The 20,154-nt window shown below is 54.4% G+C and overlaps 3 protein-coding genes across 9 annotated transcripts; 2 read left to right on the top strand and 1 right to left on the bottom strand.

Moving 5' to 3' along the window:
* The first annotated feature begins 586 nt into the window (after positions 1-586).
* Positions 587-5,974, top strand: HPCA (hippocalcin). Of its 2 annotated transcripts, none has more exons than XM_032959220.2 (4): positions 587-833; positions 1,999-2,398; positions 2,692-2,797; positions 3,103-5,974. In XM_032959220.2, exons 2-4 carry the CDS (start codon positions 2,021-2,023, stop codon positions 3,198-3,200), a joined length of 582 nt encoding a protein of 193 aa, XP_032815111.1. In that variant the 5' UTR covers positions 587-833; positions 1,999-2,020; the 3' UTR covers positions 3,201-5,974. The 2 variants fall into 2 exon arrangements, with proteins under 2 accessions (XP_032815111.1, XP_032815110.1); XM_032959219.2 differs by having other exon boundaries at positions 1,996-2,398.
* Positions 5,975-7,082: 1,108 nt separating this feature from the next.
* On the top strand, positions 7,083-12,228 carry AK2 (adenylate kinase 2). Of its 4 annotated transcripts, none has more exons than XM_032959217.2 (7): positions 7,083-7,303; positions 9,581-9,706; positions 9,941-10,051; positions 10,286-10,380; positions 10,928-11,000; positions 11,138-11,360; positions 12,105-12,228. In XM_032959217.2, exons 1-6 carry the CDS (start codon positions 7,196-7,198, stop codon positions 11,357-11,359), a joined length of 735 nt encoding a protein of 244 aa, XP_032815108.1. In that variant the 5' UTR covers positions 7,083-7,195; the 3' UTR covers position 11,360; positions 12,105-12,228. The 4 variants fall into 4 exon arrangements, with proteins under 4 accessions (XP_032815108.1, XP_032815109.1, XP_032815107.1 ...); XM_032959218.2 differs by having other exon boundaries at positions 7,084-7,303; positions 11,138-11,333; XM_032959216.2 differs by having other exon boundaries at positions 7,084-7,303; positions 11,138-11,389.
* Positions 12,229-12,548: 320 nt separating this feature from the next.
* On the bottom strand, positions 12,549-20,154 carry EIF2B4 (eukaryotic translation initiation factor 2B subunit delta). Of its 3 annotated transcripts, none has more exons than XM_032959212.2 (12): positions 20,116-20,154; positions 19,141-19,276; positions 17,743-18,090; positions 17,070-17,152; positions 16,686-16,777; positions 15,833-15,947; positions 15,518-15,594; positions 15,293-15,395; positions 15,036-15,163; positions 14,638-14,815; positions 13,924-14,104; positions 12,549-12,985 (listed from the first exon to the last, which is right to left on the bottom strand). In XM_032959212.2, the coding sequence occupies exons 1-12, from the start codon at positions 20,137-20,139 to the stop codon at positions 12,789-12,791; spliced, it is 1,662 nt and encodes a 553-aa protein (XP_032815103.1). In that variant the 5' UTR covers positions 20,140-20,154; the 3' UTR covers positions 12,549-12,788. The 3 variants fall into 3 exon arrangements, with proteins under 3 accessions (XP_032815103.1, XP_032815104.1, XP_032815105.1); XM_032959213.2 differs by lacking the exon at positions 20,116-20,154 and adding an exon at positions 19,920-20,025; XM_032959214.2 differs by lacking the exon at positions 20,116-20,154 and adding an exon at positions 19,881-19,959.

Genomic DNA, 20,154 nt, shown 5'->3' with positions numbered 1-20,154 from the left:
GAATATTCATTCTTCCACTTGGGCATTCATAAACTCGTTCATTCACTAACTGAATATTTTACTATCTCCTCTGTACCAGCTAATTCATTAACCGAGTAATTAACCCACTCATTCACCAGATCGTGCATCCATTCGCCGTTTGACCGAATTACAATTGACATCCTTGACCGACTCCGTTAGTCTTAACTATTCCGTGATTATTATGATGCATCACGTGTGGAGATTATGATTAATATTAATCCAGTCTAAAGATTCTGATTTCTAATCTCGGACAGTCCCATCCCCGTGGCGTCACGCGCTCGGCCCCGCCCCGCACGCTGGCCCCGCCCCGCACGCTGGCCCCGCCCCGCACGCTGGCCCCGCCCCGCACGCTGGCCCCGCCCCGCACGCTGGCCCCGCCCCGCACGCTGGCCCCGCCCCGCACGCTGGCCCCGCCCCGCACGCTGGCCCCGCCCCGCACGCTGGCCCCGCCCCGCACGCTGGCCCCGCCCCGCACGCTGGCCCCGCCCCGCACGCTGGCCCCGCCCCGCACGCTGGCCCCGCCCCGCACGCTGGCCCCGCCCCGCACGCTGGCCCCGCCCCGCACGCTGGCCCCGCCCCGCACGCTGGCCCCGCCCCATGGAATCGCCGCCGCTGATCCCAGAGCGCGGAGCCCGACCCCTGCGATCCCCACAGACCCCATTAGTCCCCCTCTCCCCGAGAGGCCCCTCGACCCCCTCAGCACCCTTTCGAGCGCACGGCAGAACGCGGCTTCGCAGACTCAGGGGGTCGCGGAGGCGGCGCGGGGCCTAGAGACACGGGAAGGCGGGGGAGGCGAGGGGAGCCGAACCCCGGTAAGTGAGGGGACCCCGCTGAGTGAGGGGACCTAGTGAGTAAAGGGACCCGGCTGAGGGACCCAGTGGTAAAGGGACTCGGTGAGTGAGGGGACCCGCCTGAGTGATGGGACCCGCCTGAATGAGGGGACCGGCTGAGTGAGGGGACCCGGCTGAGTGAGGGGACCCGGCTGAGTGAGGGGACCCGGTGAGATAAGGGACTCGGTGAGTGAGGTGACCCGCCTGAGTGAGGGGCCCGGCTGAGTGAAGGGGCCCGGCTGAGTGAAGGGGCCCGGCTGAGTGAAGGGGACCGGCTGAGTGAAGGGGACCGGCTGAGTGAGGGGACTCGGTGAGTGAGGGGACTCGGTGAGTGAGGGGACCCGGCTGAGTGAGGGGACCCGGCTGAGTGAGGGGACCCGGTGAGTAAAGGGGACCCGGTGAGTAAAGGGACCGGCTGAGTGAGGGGACCCGGTGAGTAAAGGGGACCCGGTGAGTAAAGGGACCCGGCTGAGTGAGGGGACCCGGTTGAGTGAGGGGACCCGGTGAGTAAAGGGGACCCGGTGAGTGAGGGGACCCGGTGAGTAAAGGGACCCGGTGAGTAAAGGGACCCGGCTGAGTGAGGGGACTCGGCTGAGTGAGGGCCCGGGGTAAGTTAGGAGACCCTGTGAGGGGACCCACACCCCAATGAGGGGACCCTGACATCGGTGAATGAGGGGGCCCGGGTGAGTGAGGGTACCTATATGACAGTGATTGAGGGAACCCGGGTGAGTGAGTGGACCTACTGAGTAAGCATACCCCATTGAGTGAATGGACCTGGTGAGTGAGGGAACCTAGACTGGTGGTCCCATGGTGTTTCTGTGTCCCCGTGGCGCCCCCTTGATATCCCCTTGATATTCTGTTTGTCCCCTTTTGTTCCCATGGTGTCCCGTGATATCAAACCTTTTCTTTCCCTGGGGGAGTCCGCTTGTTATTACTGTCCGCACGGTGTCTCCGTCGTGTTGCTTTGGTAGCCCCGGGATGTCCACTGTGGTGGCCGCTCGCTATCTCCATGGTGTCCACATGATCATTCCCATGGTCGTCATCTTGCTATCCCTTTGATTTGTCATGGTGTCCCCATGGACTCGACTATGGTTGTCCACTCCCTATTTGCTCTAATATCCCCTTGGTGTCCCCTCTCTCCTAGCAGGAGGTGCAGGGCTGGGGCCAGCATGGGCAAGCAGAACAGCAAGCTGCGGCCCGAGGCGCTGCAGGACCTGCGGGAGAGCACTGAGTTCTCGGAGCAGGAGTTGCAGGAGTGGTACAAGGGATTCCTCAAGGACTGTCCAGGTGGTAGCCTCACAGTGGATGAGTTCAAGAAGATCTATGGGAACTTCTTCCCATATGGCGACGCGTCCAAGTTTGCCGAACACGTGTTTCGTACCTTCGACGCCAACGGCGATGGCACCATCGACTTCCGCGAATTCATCGTGGCGCTGAGCGTGACATCGCGTGGCAAGCTCGAGCAGAAGCTCAAATGGGCCTTCAGCATGTACGACCTGGACGGCAACGGCTACATCAGTCGAGAGGAGATGCTGGAGATCGTGCAGGTGAGTGGGCGGCGGCAGTGAGGAAGGTGGTGGAGGTGGTGAGGGTGTACGTTAAGTGGTATAGGTGAGGCGGTGATGGATGTGGTAACGAAGGTGATGGGGAGGGAGTGATCTAGGTGGTGAGGCAGAAGAGGTAAAGGGGGTGGGGGAGGGTGTTGTAACTGAGGAAGTGAAGGTGGGAATGGATATAATGGAGATGGAGGTAATGTAGGTGAGGGGGTGGTGGGTGCAGGTGGTGATGTAGTCTAAGTAGGTGTTTGTGGGATTCTCTTGCACACTACATCCATCTCTAGGCCATCTACAAGATGGTCTCCTCCGTGATGAAGATGCCGGAGGATGAGTCAACACCTGAGAAACGCACTGACAAGATCTTCAGGCAGATGGACAAGAACCACGATGGTATGGTGCAGTGACATCACACATGCTCCACCCCCCAGCCCTTGCACTCAGCCTCAATGCGGTATGAGGGATTAGGCTCAGCTGCTTAGTTGAGTGGGCAGCCCCTTCCAAAACCGCTGTGTCAAAGTGTGAGTGCACTCTTGTGATGGCCTGTGATTATTGGTGTGTGTTTTGTACGTGCCTGTTGCTGTTTTTTATGCGTGGGTTGGTGTGTGTGTATAGGTGCGTTAATGTTTATATTCGTGTATTGCTGTTTGTGTGTTGGTGTGTGTATTGGTTTGTAACTAGGTGTCTGTGTGCAACAGGCAAACTCTCCCTAGAGGAGTTCATTGCTGGAGCCAAGAATGACCCTTCCATTGTTCGGCTGCTGCAGTGCGACCCCTCCGGCGCCACGCAGTTCTGAGGAGGCGAGCGCTCATCCAGCGGCGCCAAAGCACGGAACACGCGACGTCCTGTGTACCTCACAATACCTCGCTTACCATATCACACTTAACATACCACAATGAGTGTACCAATCGCACCGCATGTATCATCATACTACACCACGCGCATCGTATCTTACTTTGCGTACCATGCTGCACCTACCACACCACACATAGCGCAGCACACCTTGCATACCACCCCACGTGTACCACACCAAACACTTCACATCTTGTGTACCATATCACACATTCCACTGTGTATCGCACCACACATCGCCACACGTATCGTGTGACGTAAAAAATTCCACACTATATATATCTCAACACATACAACATCACACCTCAAGTACCACATCACATGTACCACACTCACCGCACAATGTCTGATGTATATAATGCACCAAACCTCACATTACCGCAGTCAGCACACAACTCACAGGTACCACACATATTGTGTACCACACACCACACTGTGTATACCAAATTATATTATGCATGCGCTACACTACATTTCCTGAATATATGACTCCACATGTACCAGACACACTACACCCACACCGCATGTATTGCACACACCACAGCATACTCTGGGTAGCAAATGATATTCCGTGTTATGCATGCACCACGCGACACTTGGTGTCCATGCACCACAGCGGAAAACTCCCTGAATATCTGGGCGGTGGCGGGAAGGGGGGGTTAAAGGCACCATTCTTGGGTGGCACCACTACTTTGGTTGCTTCTTCCAGCCCCGGCGGGACCACGGTAGCATCTGGTGGAGCAGGAAGTGCTTGCTCAGCCACCGCTACTTGTCCTCGGCAGTACTGAGGTTCAGTCGATAGCGTTGTCTTAGGTGTGCGAGTGTAATTTGCTTGCGCATGTATCCGTTTCGTGTTGAGGGAGCAGCGTGAGGAGCTGCAGGTGTCACGGGCGGTGCTGAAACTTCCAGCACAGGGGATATCCGGGTAAATCCAAATGACGCCTATAGCCCTGTGGGGTCTTGGCAGATGCTGCTCACATTCCTAATGTGTTAAATTTAAAGAGATTATTTATAATTACTCTTCCAGTGGATGTTATGAGAGTGGCTGCTGTTGCTGCCTTGTTATGATTCGCTTGACAAAGGGCCCAGAAATCATTGCTCTCTTGAACGGCTAGCTCAGAACTTGAGCTGGGATAACCGATTATTTAAGTAATCAATCAATTTCTCTCCTAATTACCAGTCCCATTACTCGACCAACACGAAAATAGTTGGAAGAATGTTTTATCTCAGTTTCCACGTGTGTCATTTAAGCACAGACGACGTTTAATCAATTCACTTGATCAACTAATCGTCCCAGCTATCATCTGAACGAGCCCACCATGCACTGTCGGGGTTCAGATGAGTCGGAGTGCGTGCTGGTGCTCATTGTCTTGGCAGGTGGTGCTGGCTGGTCGAAAACACAATGCCGGCCCTAGCTCAGGCCCCACCACCATCCCAAACACCGGCCTAACCTGCAGCTCCGGTCCCTGCTTTTGTGTTGCCGTGACGTTGCGGTCGTGTTTCCGTGCGGGGCTATGTGAGCAAAGGGAGCACTTTGGGACGCATCCTGACCATATGATGGTGCCGTGGGGGGACGTTCTGGCCTGGGGTCACTGTTGAACCAGGGGTTATTTGTGAGCCTGGTATTAAGTGTTGAACGTGGAGTCTCGATTTAAAGCTTTCATGACTGCAAGGATTCATCTTCTTGGTTCTTTCGGTAAAGTCATGTAGAATGAGAATAAAACAATAAAATAAAATAAGACGTTGCGAATCTTAGCAGCGTTCATTGAAGCGCTGTCGTCCCGACAGTTCTGTTCCTTCACCTGAAGAAGGCTGTTGTGTTGTGACCGAAACGTCGTGAGAATTTTATTGTCTTATTTTGTTTTATTGTTTTATTCTCATTTTACGTGACTTTACCGAAAGAACCAAGAAGATGAACGTGGAGTCGTTGGTGAACCCAGTGTCATTGTTGAACCTGGTTATCATTGGTGAGCCCTGAGGCACTAGTGACCTTTGAGTCAACGGTGAATCTAGTCTTTCATATTGAACTTGGAGTTGTTTGTGAATTTGGAGTTAGTGAGCCCACGTGTGCCAGAGGGCATGGCGCTCCGTGCTGGGCACGGTGAGTGGCATGGAACCACGTGAAGCCACGCCGACCTTCGTGGCCTCCAGGCCAAAGAGTGGGACTGCCATGACGCATATGGGGAACGGCCCCAGCCTGTGTGAGAAGAACGAGGCTGTGGAGGTGGTTTTATATTTTAACAATTTTTGTAGTGATGTCCGTAATGTAAGGCCCTCCACACTCCCACAACCTCATCCAGTATTCTTCTCCAAGTCGCCATCCCCAAGCCTGGTTCTCTTGGCGCAATGGGGTTTGCTGTGAGAATGTGTCAAATCCCTGCTTCGTTGTTGGATTCTGCACTGTGGAGTGGGCAGCACTCAATATCCAGGTGTGGAAGGGAAGTCTCACCTGTGGGGATTGAATTAGGGTTAGGGTGGTTTGGAGGTTTTGTGACCTGGAATGAGTAAATAACTCAATGAGGGAGGTTCCAGAGCACGAGGGGTCTCGTCCGCACAGAGTACGGAGGTGGGGGGCACCTGTGTGTGTTGTGGGGGGTCGGTTAGGTGTTGTGCATGATCAGTTTACAGTGAAGCATTTGTAAACATTTCTTCTATAGCATTCCGTCCCACGCTGGCGCAATAAACGCGGCGTGGCCATTAAACGCATCCTGGACTATTGTACTGTCTGCCCCTGGTCCTCGTCTCATCCCGTCTGTCCTTTCCGTCGGTGTCTTGCCCGATCTGTTCCAACCACTGCCCTATACCTGGGGCCCTTTCCCTGGGGGGAGTGGGGTGGACTAATGTGAGAGCTTGACCCAGGTGAGAGTGGGATGGGAGGGGCTCCAGCTGCCCCCCCCCCCCCAAGTAAGTTGTAATCCCCCAGCGATTGCGCGTTTAGCATTTCAGCAACCCAAGGGGCGCTCAGCGAATTGCGTAAACGTTTGCTCCGTGAAGGGCGCGGGTAATTCGACTAAAAATAACGGCGCTGAGCGGCGGATGGTGGGGCTGGGGACAGTGACTAGGCGAACACGTGGACATCAACTGTGGGTTAACACCAGCTATAGACTCATCATATGTGTGAACATCAGTTTTACCATCAACTATGTGATGTGTGAACATCAGCTGTTAGTGAATATTAGGGGGTGTAGTTCGCTCATTCTCTTCTGCTGCCTCCATTGTCTGAAACTTCTTCCCCCCAGCCACCCCTGTAGTCGACTCCCTGTCCCTGCTTAAGTCAAAGCTCAAGGCTTTAATTAATTTTTACTCTGCTCGACTGCTCCGCTCTCAAAATAAATGTCCACAGATTCAGCAGATTGTATTTAAATGCGGTTGCACTATGAAGCGACACTAATCACAATCGTACTGCACTAATCAGCAGCTGATGCTGAACGCGGAAACATCCACCGGCGTTTTGCAATCTCCGCTGTGCTGGGAGCCTCGGAGGGGCCATCGCGTCCCAATTCGGAGCGGATTACGGAATAAAGCCGCGGCGCCGCGCCGGTGGGAACGACGACCTAAGCGGATCCCAGCGCCGCGTCATCTCCCTCCAGCGGGGTCACTGCTGCTGCCACATACAGTCCACCACGGGCCATGGGGGAGAGCACAGGGGGGACCCAATCACAGAGACCCCCTAGCCTGCCACAGAGGCAGGATTTCTGATAGCGGCCTCAATCACACGGAGACCGCCTCGTCCCCCAAAGGTGCACGTGGATACATGACGTCACCGAATCGCAGCCGCACGACGTCATCAACAGAGAAAAATGACATCACGCACTGACGTCTCAGTAGCAGTGACGTTTTTCCGGTTCCGTGCATCGCGAGTCGTGGAATTTCCGGTCCCGGGTCGCGTCCTCTCCTCCAACGCGTGGCCGTCTCCTCACCCTCCGCTTCATCATCCTCATGGCGCCGCAAGTTCACGCGCAGCGCGACGCGGGGCTCGCGGCCGAGATGCGCCGCGGGATCCGCGCGGTGCTGCTCGGACCCCCGGGTGCCGGGAAGGGGACCCAGGTGAGGACCGTAAGGGGTGAGGGAGGTGAGGTCATGGGTGGGGGAGGGATCGGGTGAGCAGAGGAGAGAGCCCGATGGAGGAGGGAGGAGAGGAAGGTGAGTTGACGGGTGAATGTAGGAGAAAGGATAGGGGTGAGGGGAGATGATGAGAGACCTGGGGTGAAGAGATGGGTTTGAGGGTAGAGGTTGGTGAGGAAAGAGGACGTGGTGATTGGATCAGAGGACGGAGTGATTTAATTGAATTCAGGAGAGCCAAAGAGACGTCGGGGTTGAGGAGAGGTCGGTGAAACAAGGTTTGAGGAGGGCACGGTGAGAGGTGACGGGAAGAGGGGTGAGGTGAATAGAGAGTGGAGGTCTGCGGAGAGAGGAGGGAAAGGGTCATGGGGATTCGTGAGAGGTGATGGAGGTCGCGGGTGAGAACTGTACAGGGTTGGGGGAAGAGACGGAGCGAGGGGAGGTGAGATGGGGGTGAGATAGGGGTGATGTAGGGTTTACGGGGAAGGTGAGAGGGATGCGTGGTGAGGTGTGTTACGAGGACATGGCATGAGGGGTGTGGAGGCCCTGGATTTCGTGTCCCATCTCGGGCTATGCTGACGTCTATGGCGAGGGGAGGTGGGGGCATCAGGACCCCCGCCCTGGGGCCCGTGTCGGTGACCCGGGTCCCCCCTCCCTGCAGCGAGGATGCTGTGCGGCCGCATTCCTGATGGCGGACAAGCTCCGCGGGACAGTGGCTCCACGGGGCCGCGGCCGGGCTGGGGAGCGGTAGTGTAGCGGCTAGCGCGCTGCTTACCCGCTCACGGCCAACCCGGCCTCAAATTAGTTACTTAGTGCGGTGTGTAAACATCGCCACTAAGGAGACAAAGGCGGTCTCCTTAGTGGAGATCTGGCCACCCACCTTTGTACCCTTTCGGCCTTCGTAGGTGCTCGCTTGCAGCACTTGCCTCAAACGTCTTTTAAGGCTATAAAGGGGAACTTTGTCTTGCATTTCTGTGTGAAGGTGTGCGCCTGGTATCTTTGCGTGAACAATTGTGTGTGATTGTGAACGTGCGTGTGTGAATGCCTGTCTCTTAGTCAACCCATGGCACCTGGGTCTGTTCTGTGACCTGCCAGCGAGCCTTCGACACTTCACGTGGCCTCAAAAGTGCACATAGCATGGCACAAGCGCCGTGAAGACGTCACCGCCACTTAGTGGTGAATGGCGGGGATGTTTGTGTTTTTTGCGTTGCACAATCCTTGCCTGGCACAATCGCTGTGTGGACGTGGCTGGCTGTCCGAGGCGAATGGTGGTGGTTGCGGTGTTTATGATGCTGTCATATCTGTGTATTTGCACGTCTGTTGCTGTGTGATAATCTGTTTTGTTTGAGAGTTTGCATCAATGAATGTGTATGAAAGTTTGTACAATGCGTGAATTTGTACATAATGCCTGTAAAAAAGGTGTGTACATAATTGCACCAACAGCCTAAGGTTATACGGGGGATCTGTCTTTGTACATAATGGGTGTGAAGGTTTGTGTGAATCAAGGGTGTGTGTGTATAACTTTTATGTGCTCACTTTCCCCAACAAGTCTGTTAAAGAGCATATGGGGAATCTGTATCTGTCGGATTCTTTACAGGGTGACAGTCTCATTGTGAAACCTTAACCCAAAATATCCAACTGCCAGCACATACGGACATTCACGTGAGGTTAAAGGCAAGTCCAGATTGACGCACTGGATGACTAGATCTTACGGTTACAGCGTTCACCACGGCGGCCTGCTGATCTTGACCCACAAATGGTTAACCCGCGATCACTGTCACCGCCCTATGTGTAGTGTATGACATTTGTGTATATACTGTATCATGGTGGGGAGCGGTTAGCGTGCTGCGCTACGAACCCGGCAACCCGAGTTAAATTCCCGCTCAAGGCCACCAACACCATTAACAATGATTTAAACTGGTCCTGGGTCTCCCCTGGTTCGACTCAGTCTCAAATGAGTACCTGGTGTGGTGTGTAAACATCACCACTCGGGAGACAAAGGCGGCTGGTCGTGGTGTTGGCCACCCACCCCCTCGTGTGCCGTCCCTGCCTTCATAGGTGCTAGCACTTGCCCCAACAGTCTGTTCAGGCTATATAGAGGATATTTGTATCATGTATGTCTATGTATAATGTATGTATAGTGAATGATTTATGTTTGCGGATGTGTAGTGTAGTTGTCGTGTATGTGTGATGTATGTATAGTGTATGACGTGTTTGTGATAAATGTGTCGCATATGGTGTGTGTGTGTGTGTGCACTCCAGGCCCCACGGCTGGCGGAGGAGTACTGCGTTTGCCACCTATCCACGGGAGACATGCTGCGTGCCATGGTGTCCAGCGGCTCCTTGCTGGGGCGACGCCTCAAGGAGACAATGGACGCCGGAAAGTTGGTGGGCACTCATTCCCACACACAGACCCCTTGTAGTAGCTTTCCAGGATGGTGGCGCAATTGCTGTTAGTAAGCACCTATGAAGGCTGGCATGGTGCGTGGCCATCTTTATCTACCGAATGCTGATGTTTACACAAATGACCAGATACTCATCTGAGGTTGTACGCATGCGTGCACGTTTGTGTACATGCCCGTGTGTCCATGTGTCTGTGCATGTGTGTTTGTTTTTGTGCAGGTGAGCGATGAGATGGTGGTGGAATTGATTGAGCAGAACTTGGACAGCCCAGCCTGCAGTAAGGGATTCTTGCTGGATGGTTTCCCACGCACTGTGCGCCAGGCCGAGATGGTGAGCGGGGGTCTCCTGTGTGAGTGGGGTGAGTTGCGTGTTGAGGTGGCAAGCAGTGTGTTGAGGGGGTAAGTGGTGTGGTGACCGGATGAGGTAGGTGAGTGGGTAAGTGGTATGAGTGGGCGAGTGGTGAATGATGGCAGGGTGTGTGGTGTGACGAGGGAGTGTGTGGTGAATGCTTGTATTATGTGATGAGGGGGTGAGTATTATAATAAAGTGGCTTGTGTCATGCAGCTCGATGATTTGTTGGATCAGAGGAAAGAGAAACTCAACTCCGTCGTCGAGTTCCAAGTGGACGACTCCCTGCTCATCCGTCGCATCTGTGGCCGGTATCGGAGTCATCCACAACCACAAAATCACAATCATAGCCACGTTTATAGCTACAGTTACAGCCAGTTATAACCACATTCATAGCTACAGTTATGACGACAAACAGAAATTTACCCCATGTAGCCTGCACAGGCTTTTGGGGGAAGTGCTGTGAGCGTACCGGCTGTGCACTTATGACGGCCGGTACAGTGCATGGAGAGGCGGTGTGGTGAGCAACACACCCGGCCATATTTTTATCCCCAGTCCTGATGATTACACACCACGCTGAATACTCATTTAAGGCTGCGTCAACCTGGGGAGGGATGCTTTGGAGGAGCGACTCAGATATCACTAGCTGCTGGTGTTAACCATGGCTGGGATTTAAGCTTAGGCCACTGGATTTGTAGCGCAGTACGCTACCACATCACCACTTTCCCCACAGCCGCAAACATAGCTACTACCATAATCATTAACACTGTAAGACCGCTCTCCCAATAAACACACAACAGCTCAATGCTGTGCCGTAACCCAGTAATGTCTGTCTTGTCTGCCCGTCGTGTGTTCCAGGCTGATTCACAAAGAGAGTGGGCGCTCCTACCACGAGGAGTTCAATCCTCCAATTGTGCCCATGCGTGATGACGTGAGTGCCACCCTCACCATGCCCTTCTGGGGCTGCTTTTTCTGCGAGCGCTGATCGCGCTACTGTGGAGTGGTTTTGTCCTTCGCTCCTCTGTGATGTCCTGAACGTCTGCCTCGTGTTTCCCCGTGTCGACGCAGGTGACGGGAGAGCCTCTTATCCGGCGCTCGGATGACAACGAGCAGGCGCTGGCGTCGCGATTGGCGTCATATCACACGCAAACAAGCCCGCTCGTCGGCTACTATCAGCGGCGTGGGTTGCACACCGCGGTGGACGCGGCGCAGTCTCCCGACGTGGTGTTCGCCAGCATCCAGGCGGCCTTCGCTCGCGCAGAAAGTAAAGACCTGGTCGTGTTCCTTTGAGGTCTCGTGGGGTCCGAGGTGCCCGCTTAGGTTGGTGTCTCCGAGGGTTGGGGTTTTGCCGAGGATCTGGCTCGGGGCTCTTCTTCCGTCCCCTGTGGACGCTCTCCTGCCTCCTGATCTCTTCCCAGCTCAGGTCATCGCATTGCCCTGGGGCTCATGACCCCAGCCACACCATCCAAGAGCTGGGCTGACTCTGCCCAGGTGAAACGACTGTGGCGATACACGCCTCCTTATGAGGCAGTCCATGACAAGGGAAATGGGATAATTTTACTCGTTTTATGCCATTTAACACAGATCCGTTTATGCTGGTGCCTCTGTCTCCCCAGAAGGCAGTCACCCACCTGACCGCTCTCCTTTCTTTGTCCTCAATCTCCTCTTGCTTTCTGCCGCTGCAGATTCTATTCGGCATCTCTATGCCCGAAGTTGCACTTGGCTGATTACCTGTACTTGGTGTCTTTGCACGGCCGTTTAACTCGGCCGGTGGTTTCAGTTTGCACGGCTGGTAAACTCGGCCGGTAAATTTGGTGCGTTTACGACTGGTAAACTAGGATGGTAAATTTGGTGTCTTTGTGCCCTAGAGGTTACGCCCCGAACTGACCTTACGACAATCACTGACTGGGTGTTTGATCACAATTGTCGGGGTGTGTGATGGTGTGGATTTGTGAAATGACGCAGCACTGGGAGACCCGCCCTTGCCCACTGCTGCTGGCTCAGAGTTTAATTTGCACAAATGTTTCTGTTCCAGCACAAGGTCACTAGGCTGAAGCCTCCACTCGCTCTGCTGCCTTGCAGATGAATCTGCGTGCCTCCTTGCCCACCGTTTACAGTCATTGCTGCACATTACTGATGCAATAAACATTTCACTTGGCCAGCGCCGTCTTGCCTCACTGATCTACGGCTCCAGTCATGAATACTCGCAGCACAACACACGCTGAATGTAAAACCATTCTGGAATACAAACGTGTATTTTGTGTATGTGGACACCGCGGGGAATATTTGATCCATGTGTGCTCCACCTGTAGGTGTTAGTGGCAGGGACTTGCCCATTTTTTACCATGAACACTTAGAAGTGAAATGGGTAAACATTGTGCCTGCTGAGCAACCTATTTATGTAAACAAGGAAGTGCAGTTTCTGACCAAATCAAATATAATTCCCAACCAAAAACGCAGTTGCACACAGACGCCAGTGTAACTTCCATGTGCTGTTCGCGAGCACCTAAAAGTTCACGTTTATTCTCACCCTTCATTATGCGCACACAAATATCTCAGGTAATTGGGTGCATGTGCGCTGTGGTGGAATCATTTACCAAGCAGAGCAAGGTTGTCACCCATTCACCAAAGCCACTACGCGAACTCCCTATGCAGAGATGCACAGGCCCAGCAAAGATCGCATTGTGACAGGAGCGGGATAGACACTCCGCCACTGCCCTCAGTCGTCGCTCTTGACACGCAGCACGACTGGCACCGACGTGCAGGGGATCATGCCCACATCCGTGATGACCATGGCCACGAAGTCGGGTGGCGTCACGTCATACACCAGGTTCAGCAGCTTGAGGCTGGGCACGTCTCGCCAGCCGCTCAGGGGAGTCTCGTCCCCGCGTGAGCACACCAGGTTGTCCGGGTCGTCTTGGGACACAGAGTTCCCGTGCAGACACAAAGACAAAGATCCCCCATATATCCTTAAACAGACTGTTGGGGCAAGTGCTGTTAGCGATTAGCACCTTTGAAGGCTGACAGTATGGCACACGAGGGGGTGGGTGGCTCGCACCACACCCGGCTGCGCTTGTCTCCCTAGTGGCAATATTTACACACTGCACCAGGTACTCATTTGAGGTCGAGTCGACCTAGGTGAGGCCTAGGACCGGTTCAAATAATCGTCACTGGTGTTGGCCGGAATTGAACTCGGGTTGCTGGGTTCGTAGCGCAGCATAACCGGTATACTACCACTTCCCACATACGCATGGGCATACACACGAACACAGCACATGCACAAAGCTCCCCTCTATAGCCTTAGCAGAATATTGGGGCAAGTGCTGTTAGCGAATAGCACCTATGAAGCCCAGCAATGTGGCACACGACGGGGTGGATGACCAGCACCATGTCCAGTGCTGATGTTCACACCGCATCAGGTAACCATTTAAGGTCTTACCAGACACAAAAATACATGCCCAATTTAACCTTATTGACCAAAACCAGAAGTGACAATTATCACGTTTTTAGGTTTGAACGATAAGAGTGATGTGGCTGCCTTTAGACGTGTGCTGCGTCAAATGTTGAAGAAAAATAAGTGCCATTTTAACATGCACCCAGCAGAAGGCAATCCACCAGCAATAAAAACTCTAAATAGAATTCACCTAATGAAATTATTCAAGCATTTGCTATTCGCATCGTTCGCAAATACCAAATGTAATAATGCCAGAATTACGGGTTTCGTCTAAGAGGTCTGTGTCTGTGGTGCAGTAGCTGCGGGATTTGACAGAGGGAAGAAAGCATTGGTAGCAACGAGACATCTTGATGGCCACGCCATGGCCAATGTTTAGTGAGTGGGGATGGGGGCCGATTACCGAGCTCATTAGACACGAAGGAGTCGGTCTGCACGCGCTCGCAGAACTTGTATGTCTCGCAGCAGATGAGCACGGGGACGTTGTAGGCCTTGGCCACCAGCGTCACCTGCGAGCTGCCTAGGCGCGACATCACGTAGCCGTTGGCCAGGAGAGCGTGGGCACCCAGGAACACCTTGGACACCTGGAAACGACAGCACCAACGAGAGCTCGATTTGTCCATATACTTAGGTACAGGAGGATTCTTGTTATCCGTGGTGCTGTGGGGAATCTTAGTATGTGTGGCTTTATTCCATGGAAAACATTTTTTCAGGTAATCATAAGTAGAATGTGCCATTCAACTACCCTGCAAAAATATGCGAAAAGCAAAACAGTTCTGCAAAGGATTGGAAAACTGCTGATTGTCACAAATAGCAATAGTGCAAAGGACAATAGTATCTGGCCCTAGAGCTGTAAACAATCTGAGTTGCAAGTAATAGGATAACTGTTCAAAATTCTCCCATAATTCATCATGGTTGACCATCGGTTCCATCACTCCACCAATCGGCTAACAAAAATAGTGCGTCGTCTCTGTTCGCACGTGTGCCGCTGGACGGGAGGTGACCGGCAGGGCTTGGTGATGTCATCAATAGCACTGACCACGTCACGCAGGGTGGGGGGGGGGTGGTTCCTAGGATGTGGGGGCGGCCAATCGCGGTGTGACGGCACGGGCCTCACCTCCTGCATGGCGTAGGCGAGTGCCGTGACGAGGACGTAGGTGCAGGGCACGCCGTGGCGGACCAGGCGCCGCATCGCCTCACGTGCTTCCATGCGGGGACGGCTGTCCACCAGCACTACACGGAACGTGCGGCCCCGCATTCGTGCCTCTACGAGCACCCTGTTCACCAGCGACGAGCTGGGGTGTGGCGGTGAGAGCGTGTGTGTGGTGAGTGTGTGTGGTGAAATTCAGTCATCTTGTCAGTCATCTCGGTCAGTAAAATCCATAGGCACCAGGCCTATCCCTTGACCATAGCGAATGTATGTGCGAGAATACGTGTCTATGCGCGTACACATGGTGCAGGCGAGCAGTGTACATGCACGTGTGTGCGTGTGTACGTGACTGGGTAAGCTCGTACCATCCGTATACCAGGATCGTGTCGCCGTCCTTGATTTTCTGAATTGCGAAGTCTGCGATGGCCTTGGCCGCCAGCTCAATCTTATTCTGTACGAAGCTGTCGATCCAATCGCACAGCAACTCCTTGGCCTGAGCGAGAGACACACCTGTCTTTAGACACACACACCTGCCTCTAGACACGCGCACACACAACTGTCCAGACACACGCGCACACAACTGTCAAGACACACGCATCTGTCTCTAGATGCACACACACACCTGTCTCTCGGGAGTGCCGGCAGGGATGCTGCTGATGCAGCTCTTGAGATGCTTGATGGCATTGCCCATGCTCACAGCCAGGGGCCGGCACTGATTCAGGAAGCTGCAGGGAGAAGTAGACATGGGTCAGCTCAGCTTCTCAACTGCTCAAGCCAAGCGCCGCTTTCCAGTCCAAAGATTGGCTTCGGGCTGGGTTTAGGCTTCACAGGGTGAGTGGCGAGTCACCTGATGTCGGGCTTAAGTTTGTTGACCAGGTCGCGGCACAGATCCTCGTTGAGGGGCGTGGAGTAGTCACGGATCACCTGCACACAGCAAGAGCACGGAGGAGGAGGATAGCAACGCCATCGCTCACTCAACAATCCACAATCACTCACCACCACAATCACTCTACAATGCCAGTACGCGATGGAGAAATGGTGTCGGTACCGCGGTCTGAGCAGTGCCGCGACCTCAGTGGTATTGGGGCCCCTGCTGGCTATGGCTGGTGTGCCCCGCGTGAGTACATGCGTGCGCGTTTCGGGCGCTGCTGTATGGAGGCACCTGCTTGAACGCGTGCAGCAGCGCAACGGCACGCGCGTTGGAGCCCGTGATGACGCCCTGGGAGTACTGCAGGCCCAGCCGCAGCACGGACGGGTGGATCACACACGATGACAGGCTGCGTGCAGAATAAAATAAAATACAAAGATCCCCTGTATAGCTTTAATAGACTGTTGGGGCAAGTGCTGTTTGCGATCACCTATGTAGGCTGGCACGACATACGACGAGGTGGGTGACCAGAACTACGCCCGGCCACCTTTGAATCCCCAGTGGTGATGTCACTCATTTGAGACTGAGTCGACCTAGTGGAGGCCCAGGACTGGTTCAGATAATCGTCAGTTGTGTTGGCTGTGAGCAGGAATCGAAATCGGGTCGCCGGGTTTGTAGGGCAGAGCGCTAACCACTGTGCTACTACTCTCAACAATACACACACACGTTACACTGAGCAGTCAGAGTACACACACAAATAGGTTACACAGTACAGAATACACACACAGGTTACACAGTGCTGCTAGGGTACACACAAATAGGTTACAAAGTACCCAGAGTACATACATAGGTTACACAGTATACACAGTACACACACAGGTTACACGGTACACACAGAGTGCCCGCGTAAGTGAGACACAGGGTGTGATTGAGACATAGGGTGAGGTCGTAAGTGAACACGGGATGAGGTACCCGAGTGATTAAGACACAAAGTGACGGTTGGGTGAATGAGTGGACACGGGTGAGAACCTGAGTGAGGTACCTGAGTGAGTGAAACACAGGGTCAAAGTGTGAATGACACACAGCGTGAGGGTGTGAGTGAGTGGACATGGGGTAAGGTACCTGAGTGAGACACGGGGTGAGGTACCTGAGGGAGTGAGTGAGGGACATCTGCCGGCTGTACTGGTGGAGGTGGGAGAAGAGAGTGACCTTGCGTGTCGAGTCCGTTCGCTGTGGCACCTGCGTGAGTGAAAGTGGTGAGAGTAATGAGCGTGCCGAGTGAGAATGATCAGCATAGTGAGAGGTGAGTGGGGCGAGCAAGGTGAGAATGGTGAGCTCGGTAAGAGTTGTGAGTGTGGCGAGCCTAGTAAGTGGGGTGAGCGAGGTGAGCTTAGTGAGTGTGGCGAGTAAGGTGAGGAAAGTGAGAGTTTGTGAGCATGGTAAACATGGCGAGCGTGGTGAGCGTGGCGAGCGAGGTGAGCGTGGCGAGCGAGGTGAGCGTGGCGAACGAGGTGAGCGTGGCGAGTGGCACCTGCTGCCGCTCGAGTTTCTTGGCGAGTTTCTTCTGAGCGGCCGGGTCATCGGCCTGCATGTGCTCCGAGACGCGCTTCACCACTGTGCACACACCGGCAACTCAACCTCAACGCAACTCAATCTCAACTCAACCGCAATAAAAATGGGTCTCAACACAACACAATTCAATGGATCACATCACAACTCGTCATAATTCAACTAAAATCAACACAAAGTAACACAACTCAAAACAAGTAAATATGAGTTTTTGCTAAATGGTCGTTGAGGCAGTGTTTATCTCTTAACAGTCCTGCAGAGGCATTGGTGGAAATTCCACATTCCTAGTCAGATTTGAACTCACAACCTTGTTGCAATCCACTCGCTCTACCGCTGAGCCACCTGGCACACAGCACAACTTAACACATTTTAATACAACACGTGATTGAACAATTCACAACGTAAGATGACACAGCACAGCACAATTTCAGGATACACATATACCTACTTGACATAACCTGATATTATGCAACAATTTAAGAAAACGTAATTCATCACAGCCCAACACAAGTGAGCGCAACATTGTCGGACGTAAACCTCACTCCACATGCTGCGCATCACCACGAGGTGGGGGCGGGGGGGGCACGTGAGACATTCACATGCGGTTAAGGGGGTGCCGACCCCACTGCTCTCACCGGGGCCCCCGTCCAGCCCAGGGGGCTTGGGTTTCGGGTCGATGGTTGGGCCGGCTCCCCGAGATTTGGCAGAGGCGCAAGGGGCGAGGGCACCGCTGTCCCCCCCGCGCTTGGCAGTCTTGCCGAGCCGCTCGGCCTCTTGGCGCGCGCGCCGCTCTGCACGTAACTCCGCCTTGCTCTTGCTGGGCCCACTCGCTTCTCCCGGAGCTCCCCTCTCGTTCGTAAGGGCCGCCGTGGAGGTGGAGGGAGGGGAGGGGGTGGGGGGGGCAGTCACCCTGACCCCACAGTCCCTCCCATCGCCACTCACTGTAGCCGCGGCCGGGATGGGCGGCGCCGCTGGTGCCGGTTCTGAGAGAGGGAAACGCGGGGTGGCAGGGAAACGAATCCTCACGATGCCACCCAGGCACTACTGATACACACACCTACACCCACTCACCTACACCCAGAGAGATAAACTCACACGCCTACACCCAGAGATACACCCACACAGCAACAACAATAACAGCCACAATTCGCCACTGTGTTGGTGACATCACCATGGTTGTACCAGGCTAGGTGTGCTTTGAGGCCAAGTTCAGTGTCGAAGGTACGCTGGCAGGTCACGGGACATACCCAGGTGTCATGGGTTGACTGAGATGACTGGCAGATGCATCACTTGTGCTCCCCACTGTACTTACTTGCTGCGTTTTAGCAGCCCGACGCTCCGCTCGTTGTTGTGAGCGTTGCTCCTCTTCCATCTGCTGTTGAAGGGCGACTGCCTCCAACTGCCCAGTAGCGTCCTTCACGAGCCTCCTCCATAGAGGCCGATCTGACACCACTGGTATCAGTTACCGACATGTCCACTCAACTCCACATATTCCTATCTCTTTTCAAGCTCGTCCTGTGCCCGTTTAGCCCCCTCTATCCTGCCAAACAGAAGCTGCTTGGGCATACGGTGGCTGGACATGCGGCATTCTTGACCCAGCAAATGCAGCCTCGCCTTCCGGAGCTCACCGATGGGAATCTTTCCAGATCTTTCAAGTACCTAATACCTGAAGCTTCGTGTGGTGCGACAGACCAGGTAGCTTCCACACAGCGTTACACAGCTGATGAAAAGATGCCACTCGACTGATTCGTAATGAAACCTTTTCTGCCAAACCGAAACTGGTCATAAGCACACTGCCCAGTATCGAAAACGTTACCATTCTCTCCACAACTGCCCCAATACTCATGGGGATTTGTGGGCGTGGAGTGTTTGCTCACACAAAATACCGAGGCAGGTGCTTAGTTTTGGTGGAGCTGATAGTTAAGGACCCACTTCGTGGTGGCACGCTCCAGGTTCAGCAGCAGATCCTCCAACTCCTTCTCAGAGCGAGTAGCGCTCACCAGATCACCATACACCGTTCACACCACACCAACCTGAACCTCCCCCACTGTTGCCGTCGCCTGTGTCCCCGTGCACTTCCTCCTTATTCTTTTTCTTCTTCTGCTGCTGCTTCCTCTCCTTGCGTAGCCTCTGCTTCTCCTCCTTGGAGAGTTCGGGAAGCTCCTCCATCTGTGGGGAGCGGGAGGGCGACGCCACCACACTTCTGGGATGCTTGACCGGGACACGCGGGGAACCAGTAACCCCTCCCCCGCCCACTTTTATATAGCCCCGCCCACTCACGCACTAGCCCCGCCCACACGGAGGGGGGGGGGGCAGGGGCGGCCCCTGGATGTGCGTGAAGCGTGCGCCGCGGCACCGGGAACATGGAGTGGGCGAGGCCACGAGTTTTTTTGTAAACGGAGACAAATCCTGAATCTCGCAAAAGCTTCACAGCGAACACGGAACAGACTTTCGGAAACTACCGGGATTATCCCGGCCGAATCGGGATGGACCCGGTAGCTTCAGGAAAAGGACACAGGGAGGGAGATGGGGTGCCCGGGGAGATGATAGACCCGGGGAGATGATAGACCCGGGGAGATGATAGACCCGGGGAGATGATAGACCCGGGTAGACGGGGGAGCCGAGGGGACATGGGGTAAAAGGGGACGCGCAGAGGGGACACGGGGAGAAGGGAAGGAGTGGGAGAACCAGAGGGCAGAGAGGACTTGGGGAAGAGGGGACACGGAGAGAGAGGGGACTCTGGGAGGGAAGAAGACCGGGAGAAAGGGGATACCGGGAGAAATGGGATGCGGGGAGAGAGGGACCCTGGCACCTCGTTGGGAGCCTTGCCGACTGCTGAAACAGCACTGTACGTCACGTGGCTTACGGCGCATGCGCAGTGTGGGGCGCGCACTGTACGTACAGTGTGCTTCACACGCTGTTACTGTCGTCAGCATCGCGTCTCGCATGGCCAGCGATCAGCGAACTAACAACGAACACTAAAATACTCACAGCGAGCGAACATTTACCATACAGTCAAATGTGTCCTGCATTTTCAGTTTTCACCA

The sequence above is a fragment of the Petromyzon marinus genome, chromosome 23 (assembly GCF_048934315.1).
Source record: "Petromyzon marinus isolate PM22_M1 ecotype Great Lakes invasive population chromosome 23, UKy_Petmar_22M1.pri1.0, whole genome shotgun sequence".
NCBI lineage: Eukaryota > Metazoa > Chordata > Hyperoartia > Petromyzontiformes > Petromyzontidae > Petromyzon > Petromyzon marinus.
The sequence above is the reverse complement of the archived record's forward strand: the minus strand, read 5'-3'. Positions and strand labels throughout refer to the sequence as shown.

Excerpts from the sequence above, each read along its gene's own strand:
- HPCA (XM_032959220.2), top strand. The coding sequence starts at position 2,021 with ATGGGCAAGCAGAACAGCAAGCTGCGGCCCGAGGCGCTGCAGGACCTG. Across the intron at positions 2,399-2,691 it reads AGATGCTGGAGATCGTGCAG|GCCATCTACAAGATGGTCTC; the intron begins GTGAGTGGGCGG and ends ATCCATCTCTAG. Across the intron at positions 2,798-3,102 it reads GATGGACAAGAACCACGATG|GCAAACTCTCCCTAGAGGAG; the intron begins GTATGGTGCAGT and ends TGTGTGCAACAG.
- AK2 (XM_032959217.2), top strand. The coding sequence starts at position 7,196 with ATGGCGCCGCAAGTTCACGCGCAGCGCGACGCGGGGCTCGCGGCCGAG. Across the intron at positions 7,304-9,580 it reads GTGCCGGGAAGGGGACCCAG|GCCCCACGGCTGGCGGAGGA; the intron begins GTGAGGACCGTA and ends TGTGCACTCCAG. Across the intron at positions 10,052-10,285 it reads CTGTGCGCCAGGCCGAGATG|CTCGATGATTTGTTGGATCA; the intron begins GTGAGCGGGGGT and ends TGTGTCATGCAG.
- EIF2B4 (XM_032959212.2), bottom strand. The coding sequence starts at position 20,139 with ATGCAGGACACATTTGACTGTATG. Across the intron at positions 19,277-20,115 it reads AGGACACATTTGACTGTATG|ATGGAGGAGCTTCCCGAACT; the intron begins GTAAATGTTCGC and ends CGCTCCCCACAG. Across the intron at positions 18,091-19,140 it reads CAACAGTGGGGGAGGTTCAG|AACCGGCACCAGCGGCGCCG; the intron begins GTTGGTGTGGTG and ends TCCCTCTCTCAG.